This window comes from Euphorbia lathyris, chromosome 2, assembly GCF_963576675.1.
Source record: "Euphorbia lathyris chromosome 2, ddEupLath1.1, whole genome shotgun sequence".
Lineage (NCBI taxonomy): Eukaryota > Viridiplantae > Streptophyta > Magnoliopsida > Malpighiales > Euphorbiaceae > Euphorbia > Euphorbia lathyris.
In genome coordinates this window covers 102,615,575-102,634,144 of record NC_088911.1, presented here as the reverse complement: position 1 = coordinate 102,634,144, position 18,570 = coordinate 102,615,575, and the positions used below count along the sequence as shown (strand labels likewise).

At 32.6% G+C, this 18,570-nt stretch overlaps 2 protein-coding genes across 8 annotated transcripts; one reads left to right on the top strand and one right to left on the bottom strand.

The window, feature by feature from the left end:
* Positions 1 to 280: 280 nt before the first annotated feature.
* On the bottom strand, positions 281 to 2,740 carry LOC136219205 (plasma membrane ATPase 2-like). Of its 7 annotated transcripts, XM_066006496.1 has the most exons (7): positions 2,236 to 2,719; positions 2,059 to 2,121; positions 1,697 to 1,908; positions 1,430 to 1,626; positions 1,129 to 1,203; positions 661 to 735; positions 304 to 510 (listed from the first exon to the last, which is right to left on the bottom strand). In XM_066006496.1, the coding sequence occupies exons 3-6, from the start codon at positions 1,815 to 1,817 to the stop codon at positions 691 to 693; spliced, it is 438 nt and encodes a 145-aa protein (XP_065862568.1). In that variant the 5' UTR covers positions 1,818 to 1,908; positions 2,059 to 2,121; positions 2,236 to 2,719; the 3' UTR covers positions 304 to 510; positions 661 to 690. The 7 variants fall into 7 exon arrangements, 4 of the variants coding, with proteins under 4 accessions (XP_065862566.1, XP_065862565.1, XP_065862564.1 ...); XR_010684074.1 differs by having other exon boundaries at positions 284 to 510; positions 1,100 to 1,203; positions 1,444 to 1,626; positions 1,697 to 2,121; positions 2,236 to 2,740; XR_010684072.1 differs by having other exon boundaries at positions 288 to 510; positions 1,100 to 1,203; positions 1,697 to 2,121; positions 2,236 to 2,738.
* Positions 2,741 to 4,705: 1,965 nt separating this feature from the next.
* Positions 4,706 to 6,490, top strand: LOC136219203 (desmethyl-deoxy-podophyllotoxin synthase-like). Its single transcript, XM_066006491.1, has 2 exons — positions 4,706 to 5,681; positions 5,759 to 6,490. Exons 1-2 carry the CDS (start codon positions 4,791 to 4,793, stop codon positions 6,386 to 6,388), a joined length of 1,521 nt encoding a protein of 506 aa, XP_065862563.1. The 5' UTR covers positions 4,706 to 4,790; the 3' UTR covers positions 6,389 to 6,490.
* Positions 6,491 to 18,570: the final 12,080 nt, after the last annotated feature.

The following is an 18,570-nucleotide window of genomic DNA, read 5'->3' as shown; positions in this document are numbered from 1 at the left end:
ATTGACGATGTTTAATTAAAAAAACATCTACATTTAGCTACATAAAAATCCTTTACGTCCCAAATGCAACGACATTCGCAGCTAAAACATCATCCTTAAATTGCGACGCTTGCATATTATTATGTCTTTAATATAATGCCATTTTCATATCGCTAGAAATTATTGATTCCTTCCCGACAAATTTTCTATCAGATTGTCTAACATTGGTAAATTATTTAAAACAAAATAATAATAAAAAAGAATTGAATGCGGCTCTATAATCAGTATAAACTAAAATTAAAATATTATTAATAATTAAAAATCCAAAAATATATCAATAATTACAAAAATAACTTAATTAATATTTATCATGTGCCTCATTACAGAATACAAAAATAATATGTGATTATCACCTTCTTTGCTTAACCGAATTGCAAGCGTCACCTACTTACTTCTCGTCATTGCTGATTCAAATTCTTCTTCCTATCACTTCTCTTTCCTTCTCTTGCAATGCCCATATTGATTTAGAGCCTTCAAATTTAAAGCAGGTTATCAATTTCCAAAAGTATGGCATCAATTTTAGCTTAAAATACGTCTGAATAGTTCCCTGAAGTACGAACATCAACTAGAAAATTATCAAAATGACCATTCGATCCAAACTAGAGGTTCAAATAATTTTACCTCTTTAATTATTTTCACGAGAACTCTATTTTACGCACTGCCTATTGTATTCAGAGTCTCACAGTTCACAGGAATCTAAAAAAACAAGAAATGTATATATTAATTAACAAGTTAGAACCAGAGACAAGAAACACTAGTCAATAGGAGCTCTCTAACTAAAACAATAATAGACACAAATCAGACATTATCTTTTTAGCAGAAATGGTCTTCTTAGGGAAAAGAAATTCATCAATATTTTCTCTTAATGAGAAGTTCAAGAGAGGAAACACTAGCATTAAATGAAATGCATAGCTTAGTTTAACAATATCATTCATCATATCAGAAGGTTTTCCTATCTCGAAACCGATCGGTCGAACTACACATATATATACATGTTTAAGCAAAAGCTGCATACAAACAAACATAAATGTTGTCATATGAATCAAACAGAGAACTTTACATTTTATAAAAGATAAGTGCCTGACTCACAATGCTCACTTGGAGATACACTGCAGCTGTTAGTTCATTATGCTTACCCCTCATGGATCTTACACCAAACTTCTCCTGAAAATATTTTATCAGAGTTAGTCACATATATATAATATAATTTAATCCTAAGAAAATGATTGTTCCATCATTGAGTATGGCAACAATCAGAACCATGAAAGGGGAGAAGTCAAATTTCCAAATAAGAGCAAGAAGCATAAAGCCTAGCACAATTCGGATGGTGATAGAAACAGCATAAATGGTGTAGTTTTCATTCTCTGGAAAATGGTGACACAACACTCACAATCACACTCAGACCTGGCTCTGTCAACACTATGTCAGATGCGTTGCTTGCTGCATCAGTAGCATCAGCCACTGCAATTCTAATGTCTTCCTTCTTCAATGTCGGTGCATCATTCGCACCATCTCCAGTCATCCCACAAATGTGCTTCCTGTCTTGGAGCCTCTTCACAATCTCATACTTGTGTTCTTTAAGCTCAACTGAAATTTTAGTTAGCCTGCCTGCTCAAACAAATCAACTGGAAAAGGAAGAGCATTAATTAGGATTTACCAGGAAAGACACCAGCAAATCCATCGGCCTTCTCGATAAGTTCGTCCACAGGAAGTGAAGCAATGGACTCATCCTTGGTTTGGCCAAAGAGAGCAGAAGAAGGATACATATTGGTACCCATTCCAAGCCTGCACAGATTACTGAAACTTACTTTTCCAATGCCCCTGCAAATTGGGCAAATTCTGGTTGTGGCATCCACTGATAAGCCACACCTTATGGGAATACACATGGAATTAGGAAAGTCAATAGTGATAACACGCCAAAAAATTATTCATAATTTTATACACATTATTCAACATGTTTTGCTGCAAGGACCTCAAATATGCAATATGATTTTAATGAAGTTCCAGTTAATTACTAACCATATGAAACACAAGGAACATATGCATCAACAGAGAGGTGCTTTACGCATCCACTTGCAACTTCTGTAAAAGAGAGAACATAAATAAAAAAATCAGTTCAAAGTAAAAACAATCACATGGATGTCTGGAAGAAACAACACAATCAGAGAAAATGAATTCAGAAGATTTGAATCGCACCAAATCCCAGTAATCGGAAACCAGCAAAAACGCAGCGAGTCGCCAAGAGGAAGACAATTCGATCGTACCAAATGGCCAAAGGGAAACCGATATGAATCGTAGCAGTCTTTCAGTAGAGAAAACGAATTGATTCAGATGCACCGGTCATAGATCGCAGCCTCAATTATAAGAGAGAAAAAATCGAATTGTAGTCTCGATTTCAGGAGAAAAATCGAATTGCAGTCTCTTGATGCAGGAGAGAAAAATCAAATTGCAGCCTCAAGTCAGGAGAGAAGATGAAACGCAACCTCCAGGCCATGAACATAGCTTTAATAAAAACCAGAGAAAACAAGAAATGCCCAATTTCAAAACCCTAGACTCCCACGAGAAGGAGAGAGCGTCTTTAATTCATGTATATTCAAACTTAATTTACATTTTTATTAGAATATTTCTGACACTATTTTTTAAATATGTAATTAAAATTTTAAAAATGCCAATAATAAATTAAAAATATCATTAAGTTATTATAAAAAAAGTGGCATAAATATTTGTGGTAGAATGTTTTTTTTGATAGGGAAAAGTTTAGGTGCGAGTAATTTGTGGTAGAATGTTTAATTATGGGGACAAAAAATAAAAAGTGTCTTCAACTTTATATTGGGACATTTGTTTATTGATAGAAAATTAATTTTTTTAAAATTTTAAAAAATTTCGACGTTATTTATTTCAAATCTGAAGTTAAAATCTTAAAATTATTAAAGTGTTATTAAGTGATTATAAAACGCCATACAAATAGAAAATATGGTTGAATTTTTAATATAGAGACAAAACTAAAAATGCCTTCAAATTAAAAAAATACATTAACACTTTTTAGCGACATAAATTCTAATCTGTCTTTAATTTTAAAAAATACCGACATTTTTTTTTCCAAATGTGCAGTTAAATTTTTAAAAATACCATCACAAGAATTAAAAACGTCGTTAAATTGTTATAAAAAGGAGACACAAATTAAAAAGGATGGTTGAATTTTAAATACATGATAAAAAATTAAAATATATTCAAATAAACAAATACCGAGGCACTTGTCCACGACACAAATTCTAAAACAAATATGGAGACACTTGCTAAAATGCGTTACTAAAAAAGTGTCGTAATAGACCATTTTTTTTGTAGTACTATTTTTTTGTAAAAGACGGACTCTAACGTGACTCTGATACCACTTTATTGGAGTGAGATTCAACGCCAATGAGGGCTAAATTTTGACGGAATGAGGAATCGAACCTCAAACCTGTCAAGTAGAGATTCAACGCCTTACCATTCGGACCAACGCTCATTGGCTAAAAACTCTAGTCATACAACAAAACACTATATTTCTATGCAAACAAATGTGGAACAATTTCCACCTCACTTTTCTAATTTCAATTTACACCACACTTTAGTATTTAGTATTTTTTGTTTTTTAGTTAATTTTTCAACATCTACCCAAATAATTCATGAGTCAATGCATTTATGGGTCAATGCATACGGGTCCTTTTTATTTATTTATTTAATAAAATTAAGGTTAATATTTTAACAGTAATACAATGAATATTTTTTGAATAATTGATGTTTGGAAGATCTAATATGACACTTAAATGACGAGTCAAATAACGGTAAACCAATTTATTTTAAAATTTCTTCAAATAAAGTCACATAATGGTCTTTATTTTTAAATAATATATAATTCTAATGAAATAATTCTTGTTTGTTATAGTTTATTGTTTGCTTTAAATTCAATTTATTAGGCTTTAAAATATTTGTATTTGAAACTAATTTACTCGTCACTTTCTTTCAAAGAAATTCAAAGTTTTTTTTTATATATGATTCAATTTGTTTCTATTCTGATCACCATTTTTTAGAATTGATAACGAGTTTATCTGATATTGATTATGTATCGACTTAAGTCACACGGATCGAAATCCGACGAATCCACTTCCATGTCTAAATCAGTTTATGATATTGGATCGGATCGAAAGATATGAACTAATTAAAAAATAATAGTTAATATACCGAATCTTGTATCATTATTTGATGTTTATTTAGGTTTAACGTTTGTCACCTTTTTAAGAATACTTATTAAATTATTAAATTAGAATTACTCATCCCTCCAGGAGTCATCCACAAAGGAATCTTTTATTCCACAGAATTTTGGAAGATTCATTTGTATTACGAAATTACATCTCTATGTTATCATTGGATTTAGACGTCGTGCTTATGAGGACATTTTTGGATCATATCAAGAATCATTTCTTGTTAATATCTTCTCCTTCGTCACTCCAAATGAGGTTGTTATAAAGTCAAACATTTTTCACGGTGGCTCATACATAAATCCATAGAACAATATTTTATTGAATGAAAAGTCGGATTTGATAATAATTGATGACAGATTGACCCAATACTATTGTGCGTGATGCCAAAGTTAACCGCTTAATATCTTATTCATCTGCTCCCCAAAATTAAAAGCAGCCATTGGACTTACCTAGCTATAAAATGCAAAAAAGCTTGAATGGCATCTTAAATTATTCCACCATATTGCAGAAATGGATTTCCAATACCCTTTCTTGCCAATTTTTGCCTCATTTCTTGTCTTTGTAATCACCTTTTTCATTATCCGAAGCAGGAAATCAAAAACTCTTCCTCCAGGGCCATGGAAGATACCTATCATAGGAAACTTGCACAATCTTGTTGGCTCTTTGCCTCATCACAGCCTCTATAAACTTTCCAAGAAACATGGACCAATTATGCATCTCAAGCTTGGTGAAATCAACAACATCGTCATTTCTTCTCCTGAAACTGCTAAAGAAGTTCTCAAAACTCACGATCTCACCTTCGCCAATAGACCTTTTAGTCTCTCTGCAAATATCATTTCTTATGAAAGTACTAACCTTGTATTTGCTCCCTACGGAGAGTATTGGAGACAATTGAGGAAGATTTGTATGTTGGAGCTTTTGAGTGCAAAAAGAGTTCAGTCTTTCAGATCAATTAGAGAAGAAGAGGTACTTAATATTATGCAAATGTTCTCAGCTAGTGAAGGAAGTCCAATAAATTTCACTTCAATAGTGTTTAAATACATGTATTCTGTAATTTCAAGAGCTGCTTTTGGTAAGGTAAGGAAAGAACAAGAAGGATTTGTTCCTCATGTTAAGGAAATTTTAGAGCTTGGTGCTGGATTTAGTATTGCAGATGTTTTTCCTTCCATTAAAATCTTGCAGAGGGTTGGAGGAATGAAAGCTAAACTTGAAAGACTGCATCATGAAGCAGATAAAATTCTTCAAAGTATTGTCTCTGATCATCAAGCTAGAAAGCAGACACAAAAGGAAAAGATTGGTGAAGATGATCAGCAGGATCTTGTTGATGTTCTCTTGAAGTTTCAAGATGACCCAAATCTTGATTTCTCTTTAACAACTAACAACATCAAGGCTGTCATCCTGGTAAGTTTCACAATTTCATATGCAATTTCTGAGTACCTCAATTTACATTATTTACCCTTACTTTGTGCAATTTTCAGGATATATTCATAGCAGGAAGTGAGACTTCATCTACAACAGTAGAGTGGGCAATGGCTGAAATGCTAAAAAATCCAGGAGTGATGGAAAAGGCACAAGCAGAAGTAAGACAAGTTTTTAGTGAAAAAGGATATGTTGATGAAGCAAAACTTGGAGAGCTAAATTACTTGAAATTAGTTATAAAAGAAGCTCTAAGATTACATCCTCCACTTCCTCTTTTACTTCCAAGAGAATCACAAGATGAATGTGATATTTATGGATTTCATATTCCAAAACGTACAAAATTATTTGTGAATGCTTGGGCTATAGGAAGAGATCCAAAGTATTGGAAAGAGGCTGAGAAATTCAATCCAGAAAGGTTCAGTGAGGGTGCTTTAATTGATTACAAAGGAGGTAACTTTGAGTTGATCCCATTTGGGTCTGGAAGAAGGGTGTGTCCTGGAATTACATTTGGGGTTTTAAATGTTGAACTTCCTCTGGCAAATTTGCTCTACCATTTTGATTGGAAACTCGCAGATGAAATGAAAGCAGAAGATCTGGACATGGATGAAGCTTATGGGGTTACTGTCAAAAGAGAAAATGATTTGAATTTAATTCCTCTACTGCGTTATTCTTTACATGTTGTAGTCTAGAATTTTCAGCCAAGAAAAAAATCAGATTTGCATTATGTAATAAGTAGCAATTATTCTAAGTTGGAATGCTTTGTTTCGAAGAAATATCAAATCCTAGTAACACTGAACCTCTTTCAACACTCCAACAAAGTATAGGCAGGGAATCCAGGATTTCTCCTCTATGGGGGCAAACAATACGACTAAAATAATTTTTATCCAAAAAATAATAATTATAGAAAATCAGAGATCAAAGCTGAAGTTCAAGTAAAATAGTAGCAGAAAATCAGAGATCAAAGCTCAAATCCAAATTCAAGTAGGAGAAAAAAAATACCAAAGCAGAGAGGTAAAGACGGAGATGGAGTGTTGGACCAACGATCCAATTACGGAGGGATTGGCTACCGATTTTGATTTAATCTTACTTAGAATTAGGGATTGACACATGTTAAAGCTAAGATTGAAATTCTTGCTCATTGGGTTGTTAATGCATTTACAGTTTTGCATATTGAATTGATCAAGAACTTTGTTGATATAAGTCTCTTGAGATGAGGTCAAAATTTCTTTGAATGATCTCTTGTGATCTTGACTTTAAGGATATATGCGGCTTCACCCATCTCTTTCATCTCGAAACTTGAGCTGAGCAAAACTTTGGTTCGATTTATGTAAGTCATGTCATAAAAAATGTTGTTTCATAATTATACACTATTTTTATAGTTAGCGAATATAGAATACTTAACATATAACTTCACTTGAACATTTGAAAGGTGAATTTTGTATGTTAAAATATATGTAGATAATTACATAACATCAAGAAGCGTAATATAAGACTAAATTAGATCCGACAAGAGTTATCACATACGTAAGAATGAGAGTGGAGAATCAATTTGATTGATGAGAGGAAAGGAAGGAATGAGTGGGAGAAATTTTACTATACGTTTGACACATCACGCCATTTGTACACCAGATCAGTAATTTGATGTCATGTTCTATATTTTAAGGTTTAGAATTTGTAATTTAGGATCTAGATTTTTATATAAACAATTAATTGAAATATATAATTAATTAATTTCATAGTGTTAATGTTTTGTTGGTTGAGATGTTACGCATCAAACTATTCACACGGAGCACCACATCGTGCATGCGTCAGACATATAGTAAAATCTCTCGAACGAGTGATTCCTATAAATCTGGGAACATAATTCGTATTCCTAACTAGTTTTGTTTAACCAAACAATCACAAATCGAATTATTGTTTCTCATTCTCATTCCAGACCAATTTTCACCAAGCGAAATGTTAGAAATTAATATAAATGCTATTCTTGAACTTTAACTATTAACTTAAATTTTTAATTCAATTAGTTTTTTGACATGATACCAAAACCTCTTAGACTAAAGTGATCGAGTGTTCGAATCCTGACAACTGCATTTAGTTGATTAAATTTCTACATATAGTAAGATGGATCTGTATTGTACAGCCTTCAAACGTATAGAGCATTCGCGTGTGGAAACGTTTTAAAGATCAAATTGTTATTAAACCTTAACTATTAGCTAAACTTATAGTTTAATTTGATTCCTTTGCACCAAATACCCCTTATTAGTAGCTTAGCTAGGATCATACTTAACAAATTCCTCAAGAATGGCTTTTTGTTTCAAGTGTTTCTAATAAATTCCTGAAATTGAAAAATGGATTTGAATGTTAATAATTGATGAATGTATAGGAGAAAGAGTGGGTGCAGTGGTCTAGATAGATTTAGCCACATTATATATATATATATATATATATATATATATATATATATATATATATATTATTGTTATTGTAGTAGTTACAAAAATGGAGTATTATTAATAGAAATGATTAGTAAATATAGTAGAAGGGGAAGGGATTGGTACCCACTAAGATATTGTGAATAAATACAGAATAATTGCTATGTATAGGAACAAAATGAGGTAGTAGTGATTTAGATTAAAAGATTTGTTACCCCACTTCTAGATTTTTTTTTTTTTTTTGGCTTCAACAATCATGCTAAAAAAGGAATTGGTAACTTTTAATTACAACTATATTATTAATGTTTTTTGGTTACATCAGTTCCTTAATTTTTTACTTTATTATTAACTTTATTAACTTTTATAAAATGATAATAATGATAAATGATAAAAAAAAAAAAGTTAAATTTGTTTTGTGACAAAGCTTATAGCTATTATGTTTGGACTTTATAATAACTTATTATCAATCTTTTTACATTCCGAATGTAACATCGAATTATTTTTATATTAGAAATCAAAGTTATATAGTTCTAGCTAATCTATATTTCTCTTATTCAATTAATACACCAATTTTTTTAGATAATACTTTATCCTATCACTATTTTGTATATATGGTTATTGTTTATACTGTAATACAAGAAAACAGCTACTTAGCTACCGCAATTTTAGTAGCTGATGCAATAACTAAAGTAATTTATCTATTGAATTTAGCAGATTACCGACCAAAAGCATTCAATCGGTAAAGTTTTAGTCACTGGATTAATGTCGAATATTTTTGAAGATAGTCGCAGACTATAGCGACTATTTCATAATAATAGTTTAGTAATTCAATTAAACTCGTCCATGTAAAATCGTCACATCAAAATCAATCATCTAAAATCATAATTTTACAAAAATTATTTTATCAAACCAATTTATAATCAAATACTTAAAAAAAAAATTGTACCTATCAGAAAGTTCATCCCCTTTTTTTTTTTTGGTAAGAAAAAAGTTCATCCCCTTTCATATCCACAAATCACAATTTTATTCGAGATATCTCATACTTTTGTTTAATCCTATATGGTCTTATCTAATATATCTTTATTATACCTAACCGGTCTTACAACTGATTGCACATACATACAGGGGCGAATCCCGGATTTCTTCCATATGGGAGCAAACAATACAACTAAAATAATTTTTATCCAAAAAATAATAATTATAGAAAACTAGAGATCAAAGCTCAAGTTCAAATTCCACATGGGAGTAAACAATACAACTAAAATAATTTTTATCCAAAAAATAATAATTATAGAAAACTAGAGATTAAAGCTCAAGTTCAAGTAAAATAGTAGCAGAAATATAAAATCAAAATTCAAGTAGGAGCAAAAAAATACCAAAGTAGAGAGTCAAAAATCGGAGATGGAGTGCCGGACCAACGATCAACGACTACGGAGGGATTGACTGCCGATTTTGATTTAATCTTAGTTAGGATTAAGGATTTCAATTTAGGCTTAAGAAGAAAGAGGAATTAAGGAAGAAGAACTAAAGAAATTAAAGAGAGTAAGAGAGACCGATAGTTTGTTTTAAGACCTATTTAGTTTTATATTTAAATATTTACTTTTTATTTTTTTTATTTTTGTTGTAAATAAAACGATATAGTTCTAATTAAATAAAACGACGTTATTTTGCTTTAAAATAGAATTAAAAAAATAAAAATAAAATATTAAATCTAAAACCATTCTTCATCCTAACCAATAAACCTTAAACTTCCATTAATGAAGGGGGACAAAGATCTAAAACTTCAAAATTAATATCTGGGTTTTAAAAAAAATACAAATGTTAGTGGGGGCAACTGCCCCCAGTGCCCCCATACTGGATTCCCCCTAAATATAGCTAAGCATAATATAATTAAGAAAACATATACACTATAGAATTGAACTAAAGCAAAAGGTTTTTCACACTAGAAATGACGTAAATTAAAAGGGATAATTACAAAACTAGCCATATTTTAAAACTCATTTACGTTTTTAGCCTAGTTCTCCAACCTTTTACAAATTTAGGCAGTTTTAGTGTATTTGGACAAATTTGCCCTTGTGTTTGCCATTCCCTATTATACGCCCTAAACATATCGAACGACGATGATCGAGGAGGAGAAGCAAACCATAAGCGAACGGCGGCGAGGAGAACAGGGATAAAAAGGAATCTCGTTTCGGCAATCTCGTTCCACCATGGGTAAGGGTAAAAAGGAATCCCTGAGCAAACGAAAGGTAAACAATCTTAAATCTTTCATTTCTTTTCAACTTTTAAGATTCATGATAGGCATAATCTTAGGGTTGGATTTTGAATTGATGATTCTGGACACTCAAATAGATATATGAAGCTGTAAATTTGACCACGTTGTTCTTTCAATACCTTTCTGAATGTTTCAATACACGTGCATTATGTTTTTTTGCCTTATGGCTGGAATATTAGATATCCTGTGCATTTTTGGGTTTCATATTTGAGGTATCTTCACTGTTCTCAAATGTTCTAACTGTTCTAACTGTTGTTGTTTATGAATTGCATGTATATTTTTCCATGAAAAATGTTCTAACTGTTGTTGTTTGTGAATTGCATCAAGAGGGCAGTTATCAGATAAGTACAAATCTTCAGCTTCCATTTACAAACACAGTAAGAAAAAAAGTACAAATCTTCAATACTGGATAAACTGTTATCAGATTTTTACATAAAATATTGGATAAACTGTTATAAGAATGGGAAAAATCGAAGAATAAGGTTGAACATACAGATTTAGTTGCAGCTGGAGTTAGTTAAATTGCAAAATAACTTGTTGTTGGATTATTTGGCTCCATTGGATAACTGAAAATTACAGAAAGTAAGAAATGAAAAACTAGTTAATTTTAGAGAATATGAAAATTAGGTACTTTTTTTCTTGATGTGTTTGTAGATAGGAGCTGAAAAATTGGAATTTATTCCTTTAATTACCTTTAAGTTAGATTAGGTGTATTAGTTTGGGTTGAATTGCTGATTTTTATTTAGTTTATGGACTCCATTGTTGATTTTAGTAGTATAGGGTCCTAATTGACTTTCAACATTTAGTTTGAGGGCTAAAATGGGTGTTATGCCTTCTTTTTATCCTAATTTAATTTCATCGACAGATGATATAAATAGGGAAGGGTTGAGAAACAATAAGACTTACTCAAGTTGTTACGTGATATTAATACCAATTTTTTGGGAATGCTATTAATATCCGTTGTTGTGTAGTTAAATTTGCTTTTGTTATGGTACGATAGGCAAGATAATCTGTCACCTTAAAATACGACAGGTACGACAGACTATTTACTATGTCACCTGTCGCATTTTTAAAATACAACAGGTATGACAGCCTATAGATTATGTTATTTGACGTATATTTTCTATTATTTACTATGTTCTCTGTATTTGTTTAACACGTCCGTGCGTGCAGTTATCAGAAAAAATTTGACTACCAAACAATTAGACTTATTTAGGGTATGCTGTTTCGGAGCTTATCTCAGACGAAATTTTCCCTCTCTGTCCGAGTTGTTTATCCACACGTTGTTAACTAGACAGATTACTCTAGTTGAAACATGTGATAAGGAGATATGTTTCAATGTGAGGGGATTGGAGTTGAGATACACTGCAAAGGAGTTTGGGATAATTACATGATTTCCCTTTGGAAGCACAAAAGCAATAACGAAAGGGATGAAGAAGATGAAGACTAAGGGAGGATTTAAGGAGAAGTTTTTTGGAAAGGTTGCTAATGTAAAACACAAAGACATATATGGGAAGTTCATAGGAACGAATTGGGCCAAGCAAGACGATGGTGATGCAGTTTTGATGGCAATGATGTATTTCATACATGGAAACATTTTGGAACACAAGCTCACACGAAAGGTCCATCCTTACATTATGACCCTTGCTGAGTTCCCAGAGCTGTTCCACAAGTATCCTAGGGGTTCTTATGCTGCAGGAAATGCATTTATACATATATGACAGCCTGGTGTCAAATTGCAGCGAGGAATCACTAGAAATTTTTTTAAGTTTACGTATGGATATCATTAGAAGAGTCATGGATAAGAATGGTCATTGGTCGGAGGCACAAGTGAAACGAGACATAACCTGGAGCAGAGTTCCTGGTTGTCCACAACAACTAAGTGGTTCAAATAACTGTGGCGTATTCACTTGTGCTTTTGCCCAAGTTATAACTGAAAGGTGTGAAACCCGACATGATCAGTTTGTGTGCAACTTTGACGGATCGTATGGCGTCCATTTTAGATTGCGTTTTGCAGCCGAGTTGTATCATCAGAAGTTATTAGTAGATAATCTAGAAACAAGTTTGCTTTTGTCTGATAGTTAGACATTCTAATTTAGTACATTTGTTGTACAGATATGTAATATGTTATTTGGTACATTGATGTTAAAACTAGTATGTAGTTTAGTACATTGATGTTTAAAATACGACAGTTACGACACAATATATAATCTGTTGCTTGTCGTATTTTAAAAAATATGACAGGTACGACAGGTAATATGCTCTGTCTCCTGTCGTATTTCAAAAAATACGACAGGTACGACAGGCAATATGCTCTGTCGCCTATCGTATTTTAAGAAATACGACAGGTTCGACAGGCAATATGCTCTGTCACCTGTCGTATATTAAATTGCAACTATGTGACAGATGCGACAACATCATACTACTTTAAATGTGGAAAGTTTTAATAAAGTACATAAACCTAACAAATAAAGTGTTAGAAGGTTAATTACCCAAACATCAAAAATAAAGTTTTAATCCATCACGTACATAAGCCTCACAAATAAAAGTTTTAAAGCACATAAACTTCAGAAATTAAGTGTTCATATTCCTCGAACAACTTGCTGCAGAACTTGAGATATTAGTTGGCATTCGTATTGTATTTGGAAGCGGACGATGACAATTCATCCTATTATGACCAGTATTCCCACATCTGCTGCATGTTGTGTGAACTACTTCTTCGCCTTGTGATGGTATTCTATTTTGACTCTTTGGACGACCCTTAGATGGCTTACTAAGAACTTTAGGGGGCAGAATTCTCATAGGGGGCTCGCAGTTCGACCATTCTGATTGGTGACCAACTGGATAAATAGACTCAGCCCATGTCAGTTTCACTTTTTCATTCGTGTAGTAAAGATCGACCCACTGATATGCATCCGTTAAATTAAACGTTGCAGCAACCTTACACAGGTGTAGACATGGAATCCCGGATAGTTGCCATCTCCTACACGTACATGTTTTTGAATTCAAATCCACAATCCCACCCTTTAGTCAATCGCCGACGTCAAACATGTGTTGATTGATAGGATGACAAGAACATTTTACAGATTTCAAGACATGTCCTTTTAGTTTTTCTTCAGCCCACTCACACAAAAATGACTGACGTTCGCCTAACATTGAAATGTATAGATATATGTATAAGTTAGAATAAGGGTTATGAAATGATAAACTAAATTGTAAATTAGTTTAGAGATAGAACCTGCTTTTATTGCGTCGTTTGTAAAACCACCTTCGAAGGATACACCGTATGAACTCCACTACCATTCTGATCGGTAAACGTCTACCTTCCCCTATAGCAGCATTGAATGATTCAGAAATATTTGTCGTCATGATGTTGTACCGACGAGTGAAAAAATAGGCATGTGACCATTTCTCTATTCCAACTTGATCTAAATATGTAGCGGCATCGGGATATAAAGCACGAAGTCTAGCGAATGACTCGTCAAAGTCGGAAGTTCGATATGCTTTTGCAGTCTTCCAAAACACAGCATCTATATTCTTAACGGCCCTGAATCTGGCCTTCACATTTTGTTTCAAATGAAAGCCACAAGCTCCATGTATGGCATTTGGAAAAACCAAATTCGATGCATGTTCAATGCTCTTGTGTCTGTCTGATATTATGGCTAGATTTTCGACATCGCCTATACATTCCTTTACCTTGGTCAAAAACCACATCCATGATTCGTTACTTTCCCTATGTCCAATGGAAAATGCAAGTGGAAAAATCTGATTGTTACCATCTTTACCAACAACAACAAATAATGTGCCGGGATATTTACCTTTTAAAAAGGTTCCATCAACACAAAGAACTGGACGGATGTGTTCTTTAAACGCTCTAATTGAAGCACCAAAAGCAAGGAAAAAGCATTTGAAGTGGTCATCATCATCAGTTTCAATATGTATCATCGTGTCGGGGTTCTTAGCCTTCAATGTCGCACAATAATCCGGTAACAACATGTATGACTCTTCCGGTGAACCACTTTGAGCATCTATGGCCCAATTCCTTGCTCTCCAGGATTGCATATAAGAGATGTTAATTTTGTAAAATCTTCAGCAATGTTAATTGGTCGGTACACTCGATTCGAGAGATCAAACTTATCTCGAAGCAGTTTGCCAGTTACTCGTTTCCCCACCTGTCTATGGTGTGGTAATATTTGATCTCTTGGACAAGTGTGTTGATCGATACCATCCATTCTTTGAAGTCTAAACATTTCAGAACCAGGTATCACAATACCTCTAGCCCGCCATTTACATTTTTCAACATATGTACATTTAACTTTAAACATTGACTTGTTAGATCTGTATACCTTCCATTGGTACATATTTAAGATTGCATGTTTCCCGAGTGCACCTTTCAGTTCTACTTTGTTGGAAAAAATATCATCCACCTTTAAACTGAAGGCACCTTTATCTGTAAGTTTTTCTATAGCCAACGCGGGTGCCTTGGGGGCCTCTAGAATCCACCGCAATGGATCAGTCATTCTTCTTTGCCTTTTTGAATCATCCTCAGTATATTTCGGGACATGATCAACTTGCGGCTCTATTTAAACACCGCTAGCTTCACTCTATCGAATAAGTACTTCATAATCATCATCGGGATACGCATCATAATCATCATAACCATCATTGGGATTGTAACCATCATCATCATCATTCCAAATTCGATCCTCCATTAGATCATCTAAACCACGGGCGTCAATTCGTGTGTAGAAAAATGGTTTGATTGTACAAGCACAACTTTTGTCCGTGTCTCTTCTTTTTGGGGCTTCCTCGTCTCCTTACCTTGTATGTCTTTTTGTTTATCATTTCTTCGTGGTATAAAGGTAGCATGTAGAGGGGGTTCTTAGCCTTCAATGTCGCACAATAATCCGGTAACAACATGTATGACTCTTCCGGTGAACCACTTTGAGCATCTATGGCCCAATTCCTTGCTCTCCAGGATTGCATATAAGAGATGTTAATTTTGTAAAATCTTCAGCAATGTTAATTGGTCGGTACACTCGATTCGAGAGATCAAACTTATCTCGAAGCAGTTTGCCAGTTACTCGTTTCCCCACCTGTCTATGGTGTGGTAATATTTGATCTCTTGGACAAGTGTGTTGATCGATACCATCCATTCTTTGAAGTCTAAACATTTCAGAACCAGGTATCACAATACCTCTAGCCCGCCATTTACATTTTTCAACATATGTACATTTAACTTTAAACATTGACTTGTTAGATCTGTATACCTTCCATTGGTACATATTTAAGATTGCATGTTTCCCGAGTGCACCTTTCAGTTCTACTTTGTTGGAAAAAATATCATCCACCTTTAAACTGAAGGCACCTTTATCTGTAAGTTTTTCTATAGCCAACGCGGGTGCCTTGGGGGCCTCTAGAATCCACCGCAATGGATCAGTCATTCTTCTTTGCCTTTTTGAATCATCCTCAGTATATTTCGGGACATGATCAACTTGCGGCTCTATTTAAACACCGCTAGCTTCACTCTATCGAATAAGTACTTCATAATCATCATCGGGATACGCATCATAATCATCATAACCATCATTGGGATTGTAACCATCATCATCATCATTCCAAATTCGATCCTCCATTAGATCATCTAAACCACGGGCGTCAATTCGTGTGTAGAAAAATGGTTTGATTGTACAAGCACAACTTTTGTCCGTGTCTCTTCTTTTTGGGGCTTCCTCGTCTCCTTACCTTGTATGTCTTTTTGTTTATCATTTCTTCGTGGTATAAAGGTAGCATGTAGAGGAATCAAATCAGTCGGATTCATACGACAATAGTCTATAAAACCATAACACTACAAGAAAATTGCTTTTTGGCAACAAGTTTTGGCAACAAAATAAAAAGTTGTTGCTAAAAGCAAACTTTAACAACGAAACATTTCTTGTTGTTGCCAAAGTTTGTTGCTGTAAATTTCATTACCTTTATCCATAAAAAAATTTCGACGGGTGGGTTTGCTGAAAAATGTAACACCTTTTGCAACAATACTTTCATTGCTGTAAATCAAATCATTTACAGCAACAACTGAATGTGGTTACTGTAAATAAAAGTATTTTACAGCAACTACTGCGTGTTGTTGTTGTAAATGACAACATTTATAGCAACACATGCACGTTGTTGCAATAAATGTATGCATTTACAGCAACAACTATATGTTGTTGCCGTAAATGAAAGCATTTATAGTTACGACTGTATGTTGTTGCATAAAATTTTTACATTTTGGCAACAAAAAGGTTGTTGCGAAAGAAAATTATTAAACTATTAAATAAAATAAAGTAAACACATATTATTTTTAGTTTTAAAATAAAGTAATATATTTAATAAATTATATATTTAAATTAAATTACAAAATACTAATTTATTTTATATATTATACATATTAACAATAATAACCTATTTAGTTTAAAACTTATTTTTATTATGAGATAATTTTTTAAAATATTATTTACAACAACGAGCATGTGTTGTTGGTAAAATAAAAGCATTTACGGTAACGATTGTATTTTATTACTGTAAATGAAAGTATTTATAGCAACAATTGATAATTGTTGTGTAAAATTTTAATATTTTAGCAATAAAAAAAGTTGTTGCGAAAGAAAATTATTAACCAAATTAAATAAATACATATTGTTTTATACTATAAAATAAATTAATATTTAAAATAAGATTATATATTTAATAAATTATACAATTTAAATTAAATTACAAAATATATAATAAACTATTTTATTTCATAGATTATAATTAACAAGAATAACTATTTAATTTAAAATTTATATTTTATATTATAAGAAATTATTTTTCTTGCAACAACATTTTTCTTGCAGTATATTTCTTATTATTTTCCCTCCATAAATGTTTTGGATGGAATTTTGGAAATAAAAATTAATAAAAAATATAGGTTAACAATTATAAAAAAAATCGGTGAATTTTTTTTTTCAAACTTGTACAAACGAGTATATATTTTTTAAATTCATATGTTTATGATATGTTACTAACGAGTGATAAAATGACTTAAATGTGAAATATAGATGATAAGATTATGATCGAGAAGACAGTTTGATGAATTATTTCTCAAATTGTCCCAACTTGACAACGTTAGGAGTAAAATTGTTATTGAGTGCCAACGTTAGGGGTAAAATTGTACCATTTTAGACGTTACGGGTAAAATTGCTTCTCATTGTAAACGTTAGGGGCACTTTTACACCTTATCTCCCTTGGGTATATTACTCAAATCTCATTAAAACTGATTTCTTTTTATTTCTTCTCATGTTGCACCATGGTAAGATGGTTCATAAAATGGTGCTTTTGGCATTTATCAATCAACATGGAATGTTGTTCCTGGATCATATGCCATACGAACTTGGTAAATATCGAGTGTTCATTAGTTAAAACATTAACAATAACAACCATCTTGGTCATATATTGCATCTCGATTTTATTGCTCAAGAAAAGTAGGCTACTTATACTATTTTTGTCAATTACATTCTCTTTATATAAGCCTGGTCACTAGATGCATCTTTAACTGGCTAGTTGGCCCTCTTTGGAGATTTTCTTTATATTATAGTCGTGGGATGCAATAACTTGGCTTTTGTTGTAAGGAAAAGCAAAGTAATTGCAATAACAAGCTACTTCTACATGATTAAACAGTTGTAATTTCAATCATGGTGGTCCTTATACCATATGCTTTTATTGCACCTTGTCTAACTGGCCTGAAAATCCAATTATTGTTGAACATGTCTTTAATTTAACCGTATTCATAATACCCTCCTTCTATTCAGAGCTGTTGTACTCATCATGTTATATACTCACAAGGAATGATAATTTCTGTTTTAGTTGCTCAAGTATTCATTAACTATAATTTATTTTCAATGCTATAACATTGTGGGTTCACGTCTAGTTTCTTATCAACATCATGGGATTTGCAGAATAAGAGTTCATTTGTTCCACTTGTAGAGGTTTGTTATTTCGTTTCTTGGTTTCTGTTGCTCCCAATACTTTGCAGCGGCTATAGTCCCAAATTTAGAACTATAGTTATGTCGACACATTGATCTTTTCCTAAATTAACTTATCTTTTCTCTATTGTATTTGTTGATTATAAGAGTTTCCTTCA

Bases quoted from the DNA above. Each gene is read 5' to 3' on its own strand.
- LOC136219205 (XM_066006493.1), bottom strand. From the start codon at position 1,925: ATGTGTATTCCCATAAGGTGTGGCTTATCAGTGGATGCCACAACCAGA. The intron at 1,627-1,696 runs GTAAATCCTAAT...CTAAAATTTCAG, and splicing joins ATTTGCTGGTGTCTTTCCTG to TTGAGCTTAAAGAACACAAG. The intron at 511-1,128 runs GTGAGTCAGGCA...TTAAATTTGAAG, and splicing joins TGTATCTCCAAGTGAGCATT to GCTCTAAATCAATATGGGCA.
- LOC136219203 (XM_066006491.1), top strand. From the start codon at position 4,791: ATGGATTTCCAATACCCTTTCTTGCCAATTTTTGCCTCATTTCTTGTC. The intron at 5,682-5,758 runs GTAAGTTTCACA...TGCAATTTTCAG, and splicing joins ACATCAAGGCTGTCATCCTG to GATATATTCATAGCAGGAAG.